We start from the raw sequence: 13042 nt of genomic DNA, 5'->3' as shown, positions 1-13042 counted from the left end.
CATGACTGTAAAATAACAAAATTTAGGTAGATTCCTCCCACAGTTCGAAGCAAAACCTCCAAATTTTACTGGCTATCTAGTTTCCAAAGTTGAGGAATTTGAAAGTTTTTAATCTTCACTCAAAATTAATTGGTAGTAAACCTTTAAACTCTAATTATACAGAACAAAACTTTTCACATAAAAATATAAAAAAATCTGTCATTGTATCAACTTCAGGTCTTCAGCGCATAAGTTTTAAATCAAAATCAAAAAAATTGTGTCAAGTTTTGATATGTCAAGATTTGCCACTGACAATGGTCACTGGTGCTGAGAGCTGAAGAAAATCATTTCCACACCCAGCAACATTCATTATAAATTCTTTCGAATCGAATACAATCAAATTTCAGTTTACTTTCAATCGTATGTCAATTTACATTCTACAATTCAATTTATGTCACATTTTCAAACAAGCGATCACAAACCACGTCGAACCGCCAATAAAAACAATAACAAACAAACAGTTCTCATTTCCACTGGAATAAGCGAGGGATAAATTCTTCTAGGTTTCAAGTCATATCCAAAAGATATTCGTTGCCATCCCAAAACATACAAAAAGTCCATACCAAGTTCGTATATCATCAGCACTATTATGGCTAGGATCCAAACCAAAGCAAAGAAATGATTTGATAATTTTCATTCACCATAACAGGATTGTAGAAGCCGAGAGATTAAACTTTCATGGGAATAACCCAGCGACTCTGCTGCTGTTGATGCAATGATAAAATTTCCATCTTCTCTCTCATCCTTCCGCAGATTTTTGTTTCTTTTCAAGAAAGAGCCATTCACTTTTCAAAACAAAAAAAAATCACTCAAACAATTTTCAACATTCGAATCACAAAATTCGAAAGTTCGAAAATCTATTTGAACTTTACCGCTCGAAGCAATGCAATCACTTCTTGAAAATCAGAAAAAGGCACATGCGATGGAGTGCAACTTGTCCAAAGTCACGGCAAAATGCGCCGCGCCGAAAAGAAAATCTTGGACGGACTTTCCCGTCCAAGAACATTCGATTCCACGGCAAAAAGTAACAGACGTTAAATCGCGATAAAAAAGCGGTTTTCGTCTGACAGGCTAATACACCATCTACTGCGAAAAAATTTTCAAAATCTTTTTTCTTCTCCGAAACTAAACTCTTCAAAGTTGAAATACTCTTCCTCGAAAAAGTTTTCATTTTCTTCTTCATCAAATTTTTCCAATGCAATTTTTGAATTTTCAGATTCAGGAGTAGTTTGTCTAACAAAAAATGTATAACATGTCATAGTTTTGTTGGTTACATCAGTCAGAAAACACATTTTAAACACATCAATTATGAAAAATTCACTATGGTCAGAGCCCTTAAGTCGAAGAGCAACCGTCTTTAGCGGATATTTTTCGCTTTTAAGGCAATTTTTATTCAAAAATTCTCATTTTTATCCAACGATTCGCGAAAGTTTATGCTCGCGAAAAACATTTTTTCCTCAAATTTGCGAAAGTAAATGTTGCAGATGCTCGCGAAAGTTTGTACGCCTAAAAAGTAGCTTGTCAAAAAAATAGGAAATGTGTAGCAGTAAAACGTACTTTTTAACCTTCCTGTGTCATAGACCCGCTGGGACCTCACTGGAGAATTTGGCCATGATTTCATCGCCACAAAATACCCTACGAATTTTATTTTATTTATTTTGTTTATTCTTTATTTTGCCCCAGGGACAAAAGTGAGATTTCACTTTTATTGGTACATAGAAAGACAAATGGGGTGGCGACACGAGAAAGCGTTCGAGGTTGGTGGGAGGGATGGAGCATGTTGCATTACACCAACGCGAAATAAACTTCTCGTGTCCCCAAGCATTAAATGTGCCACCCCAGTTTTCTTTTAATGATATTTGTGCTTCTCTCACTTTTGTCCCAGGGATAAAATCACCATGATTTCAATGCTTTTGGTATTTCCCTCACTTTTTGTCCCATGAAACAAACAAAAAAAACATGAGATACGTACTTTTTTCTTATGTTAATGGGATGGAGCATGTTGCATTGCACCAACGCGAAAAAAAAACCTCTCGTGTCCCCAAGCCTTAACTTTAAGTTCTTCTTTTTTTTAATTTTATACAAATTTGAATTCACTCTAAAAGAATCTGGATTTTTAATTTTTATATTTCAGTTTTGTTTTTATTTATTTGTAAGTAAATGACAACAACATTTTTGTTTTTGGTTTTTGAAAATTGGTATTACTTTTTTTTTAATTTTAGTATATAAAACGCGTGAGTTATTAATTTATTAGAAATTTTCATTAGGCGTTTATGAGAAATTCTGCTAACCTTAAGAGAAGAAATTTTTTTGGATCGAATTAAAAATATTATGAACTTAAAGAGAACTAATTTTAGCGGAACTGATTTTACGCGGCGGAAAAAGAAAATTTCAAAAAATTGAATTTTGCAAGAATTAATCTTCGTGGTTTTTGCCCTTCATTCTCCTAGCGATTTTTGAAATTTATTGTTATATGCGGGCTCTAATTTTCGCCGAGAAACCGCGAAAAAAGCAAAAATTAGTTCCCTTAAAGTAACTAGCTAGCTATGGCATTTATCTTGAAGGGTAGAAGAGTTTTTGATAAACGTCTTTAATGTACATATAGAAATTCTATGCATAAAAATATTAGCAAATTTCTTTAAAGATTTCCAAATTATTTCAAAATGATATTTTCTTTGACTTAAAGGTTTTATTTTTCCATAAGTGTACCCGTTTCATATCAGGACAGTGTCTTACTATTGTTATATTATGCTGATATAAGTATATATTTCTGGCCAATCTTGCTCCACATCCGTGTCAATCCAATGTGAAAAAGCTTATGAATTAAAATTGATGAGTAAGCAAACGATATCACTCTTATTTAAAAAAAAAACCTTTAACCTCATTTTCTTACTGCTAAAGTATTTAAAGTTTAAGCTATGAAACTGGGATGAAAATTTGTCAAGATTTTGAAATCCGTTAGGTAAAAGATACGCTGTCTACCGCATAAATATTTTCAAAATGTTTTTTCTTTGCTGAAAATTAAAACTTCAAAGTTGAGAGATCGCAAAAGTCTTCATTTTTTTCTTCAGCAATTTTTTTTGATTTAACAATCCTAACAGATAATGTATACCTCGCCAAAGTTTCGCAGGCTTCATCAGGCAGAAATTTTTTGACACCCCCCCACCCCCCTTAGTAGAATACTTCCTTACCTCTCCCTCATGAAGTAAAAGAAATAAAATACTTTAATGGGATAAACTTTTGCAGGGATTAAATTTCGGATTTCGGATTTCGTGGATTTTCCGCGAAATTATAAGTCCCAATGGAAATTTGGAAGGGCTCATCCGGATATATTTCTAAACAAAATTCAAAACATGTCAAATAAATACTATTTAATGGTTACTTGCATCAAATAGGCGCAAATAATGTGTATTTCAACAACCGACATGCATGATTTGACAGTAAAAGTCACAAAATCGTGAAAATATTTCCACCCAAAAGTGCAACCCGCGAAAGTTTATCCCATTAAAGTACAAAGTCTGTCATCGTAAACAAAAAGTACACAAGAATTTCGTTTCGGGAAAAAAGTCAAATTAACATTGAACTTGAAGTTGATGAGGGGTAAATCACTCATCACAATTTGATGTACCTTATTTTGCTTTACTTTATTTATTTATCATTATGAAAAGTGTACGAAATTCTTTTTATTATCCTCAAAATCTGGCAAATTTTATCTATCAGGCGAATGATAAAAAATGTTTTGTTTCCGGAATGCGGGTGAAGGAAAAAAGTTATCATGCGGCCGGACGGAAAATAATTTTTTTTTGCTATTTTTGATAATTTATGGCTCATTGAAATAGAGTTTAAGAATAACTTTTATGTATAAACACAGCATAAATTATGCCCTAAATTACAACAAGTACGGCCGCAAGTTTGCGGCCGGGTCGGAAAAAAAAATTTTTTCACCCGGCCGGTTTCCGGAAACAAGAATTTTTTTTCGTTTCGCCTCAGAGTGCAAATTTTTCTAAGATTGTTCATAATCTATTGCAAAAAAATTATAGTGAAAAGTTATTGAACTTTTAAGTCAATAAGACTCCATCGGCGCCGTCAAAGTTAGCCTGGAGATTCATGCTATGATTTCTTATTCTATGGACGGTTCTCCTGTCTACGTCAAAGCATGTAGTCCATATATTTTCATTTTATGGTATACAAAGAAAAGAGTTTAATTTGGCGGGAATTTAATTTGGCGGTTGGCGAAAAAAATAAATTTTGGCGGGAACTTAATTTGGCGGATTCTGGCCAAATCCGCCAAATCCGCCAAATTTTCTTCCCGCCAAAATTTCTTCCTTTAAGGTATCTACAAATGTTTGTATTAATTGTCTATTTATAACCATATTCTTTTCATGGTTGATTCTTAGATAGACAACGTTTTCAACGGTTAGTTTTGTACATTCTCATCAATGCTGGTTGCCATCAAAATATTTATCAGCATATTATTTCATGGCCAACTCAAAGAGAACGTGTTTATCGTCAGTCTTATATTCACCCCAATTGATACCTGTGTTGTAACCACCATAAATCAGTTGACATCGTTGATCATTTTTTTTCACATTATGCAAAAACATGATGGAGTTGTTGTTATTGTATGATTGGATGTTGAAAGCTACGTATTGACTATCACTGGTATTATAAAAAACAGCAAAATAAACATTTCCGAAAATCAGATCATTCGGATACCCAGAGATTTTTCTTGCTCTGTAATAATCATGATAGTAAGGAATATTGCTGTATTGTGATACAGTCAAATTACTTCTTTGTTCCACCAACTGAAGTTTGAAGATCACTTTTTTTCCATCTTCGATTTGATAAATTTCACCGATCTCCATTTTTGAAAGAAGCATTTTCATTCGTTGCTCATAACCGATTGTCAAGAAGCGACAAAGTTGATTACCAAAGTCATATTCTTTGCCTTCGTATGAGAACGGTTCAAGTAGATTTGGGTCGATATCCTTTTGCTCTTTCCCCAGCTGAAGAAATAACTCCTTAGGATCATCAAGCATTAGTCTTTGTTCTTCAACAGTAATGAGTTTTCGGATGACATTTTTCTGCTCTTTTTTGTACTCCTCTTCATCAACAAGTTTAGCTAAAAGAGTTTGTTTTGTTTTTTTCAACTCCTCTTTTATTCCCTCTAAATCTTGTTTAATGCTGATTTTATCCTTCCTGATTTCCGAGAGTTCTCTTGTCAAAGAGAGAAGCATCCACTTGGTATGTTTTGAATCAAATTTTTTGTCATGACCATCTTGCTCTGATTTCAACATCTGCAGAGAAAAAAAGAACATTTATTAAAATCATGCTCGTGGTGTGTTCTGGGGAGTACTAGGTTTGACGTACAAACTTTCGCGACAGAAACTTTCGCGAGGTCGAAAATTCGCGAAATTTTGCTTTTACTTTCGCGAGTTCGAAGAAAAAATAAACTTTCGCGAATCACCTTGTTAAGAATTTTCAAATGCATTTTCTTTCGTGAAAATCGCCAAAGCTTAAGGTTTTACGACATGAGGGCACCCGTGACAAAGTACGAAGATCGACACTGCGAGAAAGACTAAATTTAAAAAATTATGCACCTTCTTTGACAGTTTTTCGACCCAGTGAAGTCCTAAATTCCCAATTTTCAACCAAAATGTTTGAAACTTTGCTTAGAATTCCCAAAATTGAATAACATTATATTGTGTTTTTTTTTTGCATAAACGCTCAAAATTACTCTAGGTACCTAATAAGCGTTCCCCCACTAATTAATGTTTCAAAAAATTTCCATTTTTATCCCAACCCTCCCCCGCTTATTAAGAACTCTGTCCATAGTGAATTTTTCATAATTGTCGTGTATAAATTGTGTTTTTCTGACTGATGTAACCAACAAAACTATGGCATGTTGTACTTTTTCTGTTAGGCCAACTATTCCTAAATCTAAAAATTCAAAAAATGCATTGAAAAAATTTGATGAAAAAGAAATAAAGACATTTGCGAAGACTAACTATTTTAACTTTGAGGACCTTAGTTTCGGCGAAAAAAAAACATTTGGAAAAGATTTTGGCACTAGATGGTGTATCTTTAACCAAACTACCAATAGATTCGGAAAATTTTTGTAAAAGCTTATTTGTCTAAAAATATTGAAAATAGTGCTTTTTGACCAATTTTTCATAGAAAAACAGCTATAACTTTTGATGCATTATATAAGTTAGAAAATTTTTCCGAAAAATTTATAACAGCTCAATTCTTTGCGGACAGTTTGAAAAAATTTCGAAACAAAAAGGTTAATCACCCATTAAAACTTAGCACTTTTTATAAAAGAAGGTGATGCAACATACTAACGTCTTTTTAAAGCTCATAAGTCATAACGTCATTTTTGCAATTAAATTCTTAATTACTCTTAGGGGATTTGATTAAAAAGCAATTTATAAAGGCAATTATTTGTTAAAAGTGTTAAAGAACCTAAAACAAAATTTTTATGTTCATATACTAAAATCAATTTTTCGACTATGGTCAGAGCCCTTAAGTTTTAACAATTTTCCCAATTCCCCCCTATTCCAAATCCCCCGTTTTACATTAGGTACCCGAGGGTATAAGGCTGACACGACTTAAAGTCTGTCCAGATATAACTGGCAGTGGAAACAAAAATGCCTGTAACTTTTGATAGTCAAACATAATTATGGAATTTTTTTTTGCTTGTTTTAGAGAATCAAAAGCGCTATATTTGAATGTATTTTTGGTTGAAAAATTCGCGATTTTTAGTGGTTAAATTTGCGACAGCAAAAAATTGAGCTTTTTTTCTACTTATGCTATAACGTTCATTTTTACATCAGTGGTAGTTCAACCTTAGGTTAAGAAGTTTGTTAACTTTCAAGGCAAACAGAAAAGTCCTTCGGAAGATATGGGACCCGAAATACCCCTTGGTAGCACTTTTCTGTGAAATATCTCCAACTTATTACTTTAGGATTTTCAAAAAATGTCATGCCGCAAAATAATAAATATACTTCTTCTTGACATCCAAATTCAACAAAATCACATTTGATCCTCTTAAATAAACATTTCTCCAAGTGAACACTTCGCATCTGAAGAAAACAAAAAAAAGAAAATCTGAAGAGAGTTCATACACAGTTGACTGTCTCTAACTCGACGTTCTACTATTCGATACGCTCTATTATTTGATACAGTAAAGACTCCAAAATTCGAGCACGCACGGGTAAAAAAAATTTGTTCGAGGAAATTTTGAATTATAGTAACGTTTATAGTAGTATGGACCAAGTGCCCCCCCCCTTATGGGAATAAAATTTAGGTAAAATGATTACTCAGACCACAGTTACAAATAAAATGCTTTTTTTTTCTTCTTCTAAATCGAGTTTCTTGTTGGGGGCCGTCCACATAGTACGTACGCACTAAAATGTCAAAAATCGAGTACCCCCCCCCCCTGTACGCAAGCGTTAGCAAATGGCTATACCCCTCTGGTAAATACGTACTTTTTCATTAAGCGGGGGGGGGGGGCCCTCGGTTGAAGAAAATTTCGAATTCAAATCGTTTGGTTCGGACCTTTATTTCATACATGAAACCCAATGTTAATTAAGAAACTTTTTCTTTTCCTCTTGATGTGTATAAGAAGCGTAAAAGTCGACAAAAAAAACAAGCAAAAAAGAGCTATGAAAAATTTTTTCTCTGCGTACTTACATTTTCCTTTGACCCCTCCCCTCCCCATGTACGCAAGCATACGCTTTTTAGAATAAGACCCCCTCCCCCTTAGTGCGTACGTACTATGTGGACGGCCCCTTGACGGTAATTTTCAACATAACAGTGAATTCCCTTTAACTCGAACCTCTGTCTCATCAATTCGAACAATTATTGTAGTCCCTTCAATCAAGTCAAAATTAACGAAAATGATTGGTACTGCCGCTTGAAGTTAGAAAAATTATACCGACGTCAGTACGATCACTAACAGATGGTAGCAATCATTTTCGTTTATTTTGATCTTCTCCCGTAGCAAGGTTTTGGGTGGGTGGTAAACGTCAAAACAACGTTGTGTACAAGCTGGAAATGTCTAAAAAGGAAGGTCTCACCTCTTTTCTTGAAAGTCTCTCTTGACAGCCTTCATTTGTGCAGTCAATGGGTCTCAAATCACATTCAGCATAGTGCTTATCCTGAAAGTATAAACAAAAGTTAAATGAAACAGTCTTTTCTCCTAGTCCTAGTCACATCCCCCTCTCACAGACCCGGTAGGGTCTTTCAGCAAGTGGGGGTAAAAATTACGAGCTAAAGCTCGATGGGAATGTACGTTTTTTTTTATGGCTGGGGATTTGAATTCGATTGTTCAAGTCAAACATTTAGTTGTGGATGGAAATCCCCCATATTTTGCATTTTAGTCCCCCTCAAGGTGAAAATACTCACTTCCCCCTCCAGGACAAAAGTTGATCCCCCACAACTTCATCGCAGAATTTTTTTTCAAACAGATAATTCGCACAGAGTATACAACTAAGCGATATAAGTATACCGTGAAAAGCACAGCTCAAAATCATGTATTTACGCTGTGCCGACGAATCGAGATTCTATTCATCGCGCAATCAGCGAAGACAAAAGTAACCATGACGACCATCCAAGATCTTGGATGAGCGTCATAGTCGATATTTTTATTCCCGTCGTTGAAAACACAACTTACAAAAAGTCATCAATGCTTTGTAAAAAGAGTCAGTGATAGAGAATCATAACATAAAGTCTGTCTATTATTTCGATTCAATTAAAGTGACATTTCCATAATTAAAAGTTTAGTAATTACTGTTATACATTTGGGGATCATGTAAAAGATTTCTTTCGAAATAAACTCATTTCAACTACACTTGGAGGTTTCTGGGGAATTCGTAAATAGTAAACTGCATACTGATACAGTCTGCTAGACATTAATATGGTAATATTTGCTCTTCATCTTTGATTTTTTCTACAGTGATTAGATTGACACATGCGCGATAAAATTTCTATTATTTGTCTTCAGAGGTTACTATTTTCTTTGAAAACTTAACCTCTGATACTCAGGGTAATATAAGTAAGATACAAGAGTCGGCTTTACCTCGTTTAACTCGATGAATTGAAACGCTGTGTTACAAAATTTGCAGTCTTCAAAACGATAAGGGCAATCTTTTTCGTGTTCTTTCTGATCTTTTCTTGGAAAAGTAGCACTACATCCTGTCAACTCGCACTGGATTGTTTTGTAACCGCATTCATTTTCAACGTGTTCCTAGATGACAAAAAGAGAACAGTCAATTTTGGTCAACTTTTGTAAAAGTTTCTACTCTAAATAAAGGCCATTCGCTTTTTTACAAGTCAGAATCCTCATTTTAATGACGACCTCCGTTTTGGGGGCCGTCTTCGTTTTGGGGGCCATATACTGTACTCTAAATAAAGTCCATTCGCTTTTTTTTTTAATCTCTTCCAAAAATCAAGTTTTTTCGGGCCTAGAGATTACACAGTTAAATTTAATGTTATAAAACCTATACTTTTTAGGTACCTATACATGTAAGTATGAAACAATTCTCTTCTTAATGGTTAGACAAAAGATTGATAAAGATATCGTTAAGCCATCAAAGTTCTAAATCTGAAGATGAACTTTCTCAAAACATGGTCATATTACATACCAAAATGTCACAAATTTGATGGAAAATTAGAAAAACAATAGTACCATACGTCAAAAATGAAGTCAATAAAAGTTTTGACCCTTCATCAAACAGTCGTTTTTTGACAAAAATAGGCGCAATTGAATTATGGGTATGAAATCCTATATGGATTTCTAGCAAGTATTTGATCAATTAAATCACGGTTCAGCGCCTGAATTGCAATTTCACAGTTTCAGTAAGTAAGTTGTATAGGGTTGTATGCAAGGGGTCAATGTTTGTAGGTTTTAAGGTGTACTATTGTAGGTTTTTTAAGGTGTAATTTGATTTTAAAATACTGTTTTGAAAATATTTAGGTACCAATGATCTAATTGTAACATCCCAGCTGGCACACAACGTTGTTTTAACGTCCACTAATGTTCACAACGTCCAGATGAACGTTGAAACAACGCTGTGTGACAGTTGGGATAGTAACTTTACAGTGAGTGTTCAAAATTTGAGACGACTATTTTATAAAAAGCTATCCAAGAAAAAGCAATTTGAAGGTTTTAAGGAGTAAATAGCTAAAAAGGGCGCATTTATTTTTCACTTCCTCGTGAAAAACTGAAAACTGGTTTCTACAAAACATCACTGCTAGGGAAGAAAACCATAGACAGCGTATGTCGACACCGCAAAAAGTTTCAGCCTCAAATTCCAACTAAATTTTCAGATAGATGGTACCTCTATTTTTTGCAGGTTTTAAGGGGTATTCGCTTGGTATCTTGAATGAATTGAGAACAACTCGGCTGGCACACAACGCTGTTTCAACGTTCATCTAACGTTATATGGACGTTGATAAACGTTGAAATAACGTTGTGTGCCAGCTGGGTACAGAATGAAATAAAAATAATATTCAAAATAGGCTTGCTTACTTCATATTTATTGATTGGGCCTTTCCAAAGACAATCATCATTTTCTTGGCAATACACTGATAAATTTGAAATAGCCCGGTCAATAGGAGGAACTGGTACTACCTAATAATGTACAATATAAACAAGAAATTACAAAAAGAAATAGGTTGTTGTCCTTTGTTTTACTACCTTAAGGGGATAAATTTTCGCCAGGGAGTTAATTTCGCAGATTTGGGTGTCATCCGCGAAACGAAGTCCCAATGGAAATTTTGAAACGTCTTATCGGAGAAACCTCAAAAAATGTCAGATTATTACTTTTAAAATGTTAAACTGGCATGGAAAAAGCGCTAATAATGTGTATTTCAACAACCAGTATGTATAATTTGGTGCCAAAAAGACACAACATCATGAATATTTAATTTCTGGTCTATTACTGGTTAACGACCAACCAAATCAAATAAGAGCTTGTAAAAACGTCATCTCGTCCCTAATATGTGTTTAGCCGATCTAAAGTCTATCTCAAAAGTATGTAGCATTTTCTCACCACCCATTCATGCTACTGTATGTTATAAAGTCATACATCGTTGGAAAGATATTTCCAAGGTGAATAATTTGACGGATAAAAGAATTTGAAAGACAATCAGAATCATAAGACAGTGAAACTACGGTGACCTGGTAATACCATAGATTTATAAAACCCGAAGGGCTAGATGTCGTGCTTTAAGCCATTGCAAGCAAAAACAATTGAATATCTGAAAAAATATTGCTGCTATTGTTTGTGAAAACCCATGAAGCTTCTGATTGGTCAAGCGCTGAAATTCTATTGTAATATCACGTCGTATCACGTGACTTAGGTAGGATTCCCTTCTGGCTTCTTAAATCTATGGGTAATACTTCAACTTCTGATATTAAAATATATAAAAGACTTTGTATACCTTTTCTTTGTCATAATAAGCCAACGAGCATATGGGACATTTTATCCGAGTGTCCTCTCTATAACGAAGCAAAGAAAATGTAGAAAATTAATTTTGGTTCTTTTACTCCCGAGTACTTATTTCCTAGGAAATTTGGACCTCCCTGGACCTCCTCTTGGAAATTTGTAACTCAGGTAAGTTATGGCATGTCCCAAAAACTGGGAAATTACCATAATTTTTGAAGGGCATTAGCCGGTGATAAATGGTCAAACAAATTAATGAATATGACGGGTACTATGATGAAGATTATCGGAGAATGTGTTTAAACTAAGGCTGGACTTAAAAAATTGTTGGTTTGCCGTCACCCGACCAACCCTACCTCGAAACCTGCCGACCCAAAAAATTTTATTGCCATTCTAAAGAAGATTTTTTTTCCTTCAAAAACTTCAAACAATAAAAAATCAAAACTAGTATCTTGTTTGTCTCAAGCATAAGAATCGTAAATTCCCTGCTAGCACTTCTGTTTTTTATTCAAAATTACCTAAATGTAAACAAATCGTTAACCCTTCCATGGACGAAAATTTCATAAATCGCCAAAATAAAAATAAATTCCGACCGACCGACCCAACTCCAAAAGCTAGGGTCGGGTGACGGCAAACCAACAATTTTTTAAGCCCAGCCTAATTGTTTCCGCGTCAATAATGCCAAAAAACCTACACCTACAGTTTTTGAATGTGGAGCTAATGAATATTCATATTGTTGACCATACATTAATCAACCTAAGTCGAATAAACACCTTCAGTCTTTTGATGTGTAGTATCCCAAGTCAGACGGCCCTCGGGCCGAGCAGATGTCAAATAATTCTCCGACCTTCAAAACCTGTAGCGTGGTCGGAAAAAATTTCTGCATTTGGGTGCTAGATAATCGCACATAGAAAAATAAGAATAACATTCACCCTCAACCAAAGTACACTATTCTTATAAAAAAGCGTGTATTGAGGAAATGAAACCGCCCAAAACTAAAATAAGTGATACCTTTCTTCGTCTTCCTCATCTTTCGTTTCGTTGTCAAAATTTTCTAATTTCTTCGAATCCTTCAAAACGAATTTATCTTCTCCATCTATTCTAATAACGCTCATTTGCCATCCCTCTAAACAACTTTTACATAAAAAATGACCAACTTTGCATGGTACTTGGACGCAATTTCTTATCAGAAATCGACAAATTGCACATTCATACTCGCTTGGATATGGATCGACCGTTCTTTTGAAGTCATAGCCTTGTTCCCATTTCCATTGATCTGAAGATGATTTTTCCATTTCGAATTTTCTTTCTTTCTTACTTGAATGCATTAAATGAAAAGTATTTATATTGAAGGGATTATCAGACGGTTTGAGATAATAGCCTACAGAAAACTTCTGTCATCCTAGTCGCAAAATTCTATTGGCTGTTTAGACTGGGAATCCAGTCGTTTATAACGTTTATGTTGAAAGCGGGAAATTTTTATGTCGGGATATGGTTAAAATAATTATATTGATGCTCCTGTCAAGTTTTCTACTTCCTATTTTTTACTGAGT

At 34.4% G+C, this 13042-nt stretch overlaps 1 protein-coding gene across 1 annotated transcript; it reads right to left on the bottom strand.

The window, feature by feature from the left end:
* Positions 1-3631: 3631 nt before the first annotated feature.
* On the bottom strand, positions 3632-12803 carry LOC136813405 (RING finger protein DG17-like). Its single transcript, XM_067069924.1, has 9 exons — positions 12501-12803; positions 11488-11545; positions 10574-10675; positions 9122-9289; positions 8121-8201; positions 7047-7124; positions 4380-5336; positions 4025-4183; positions 3632-3752 (listed from the first exon to the last, which is right to left on the bottom strand). Exons 1-7 carry the CDS (start codon positions 12782-12784, stop codon positions 4512-4514), a joined length of 1596 nt encoding a protein of 531 aa, XP_066926025.1. The 5' UTR covers positions 12785-12803; the 3' UTR covers positions 3632-3752; positions 4025-4183; positions 4380-4511.
* Between the last annotated feature and the right edge of the window lie 239 nt (positions 12804-13042).

Source organism: Clytia hemisphaerica, unplaced genomic scaffold (assembly GCF_902728285.1).
Source record: "Clytia hemisphaerica strain Z4C2 unplaced genomic scaffold, Clytia hemisphaerica genome assembly, whole genome shotgun sequence".
Classification (NCBI taxonomy): Eukaryota; Metazoa; Cnidaria; class Hydrozoa; order Leptothecata; family Clytiidae; genus Clytia; species Clytia hemisphaerica.
This window is presented reverse-complemented; position numbering and strand designations above follow the sequence as displayed.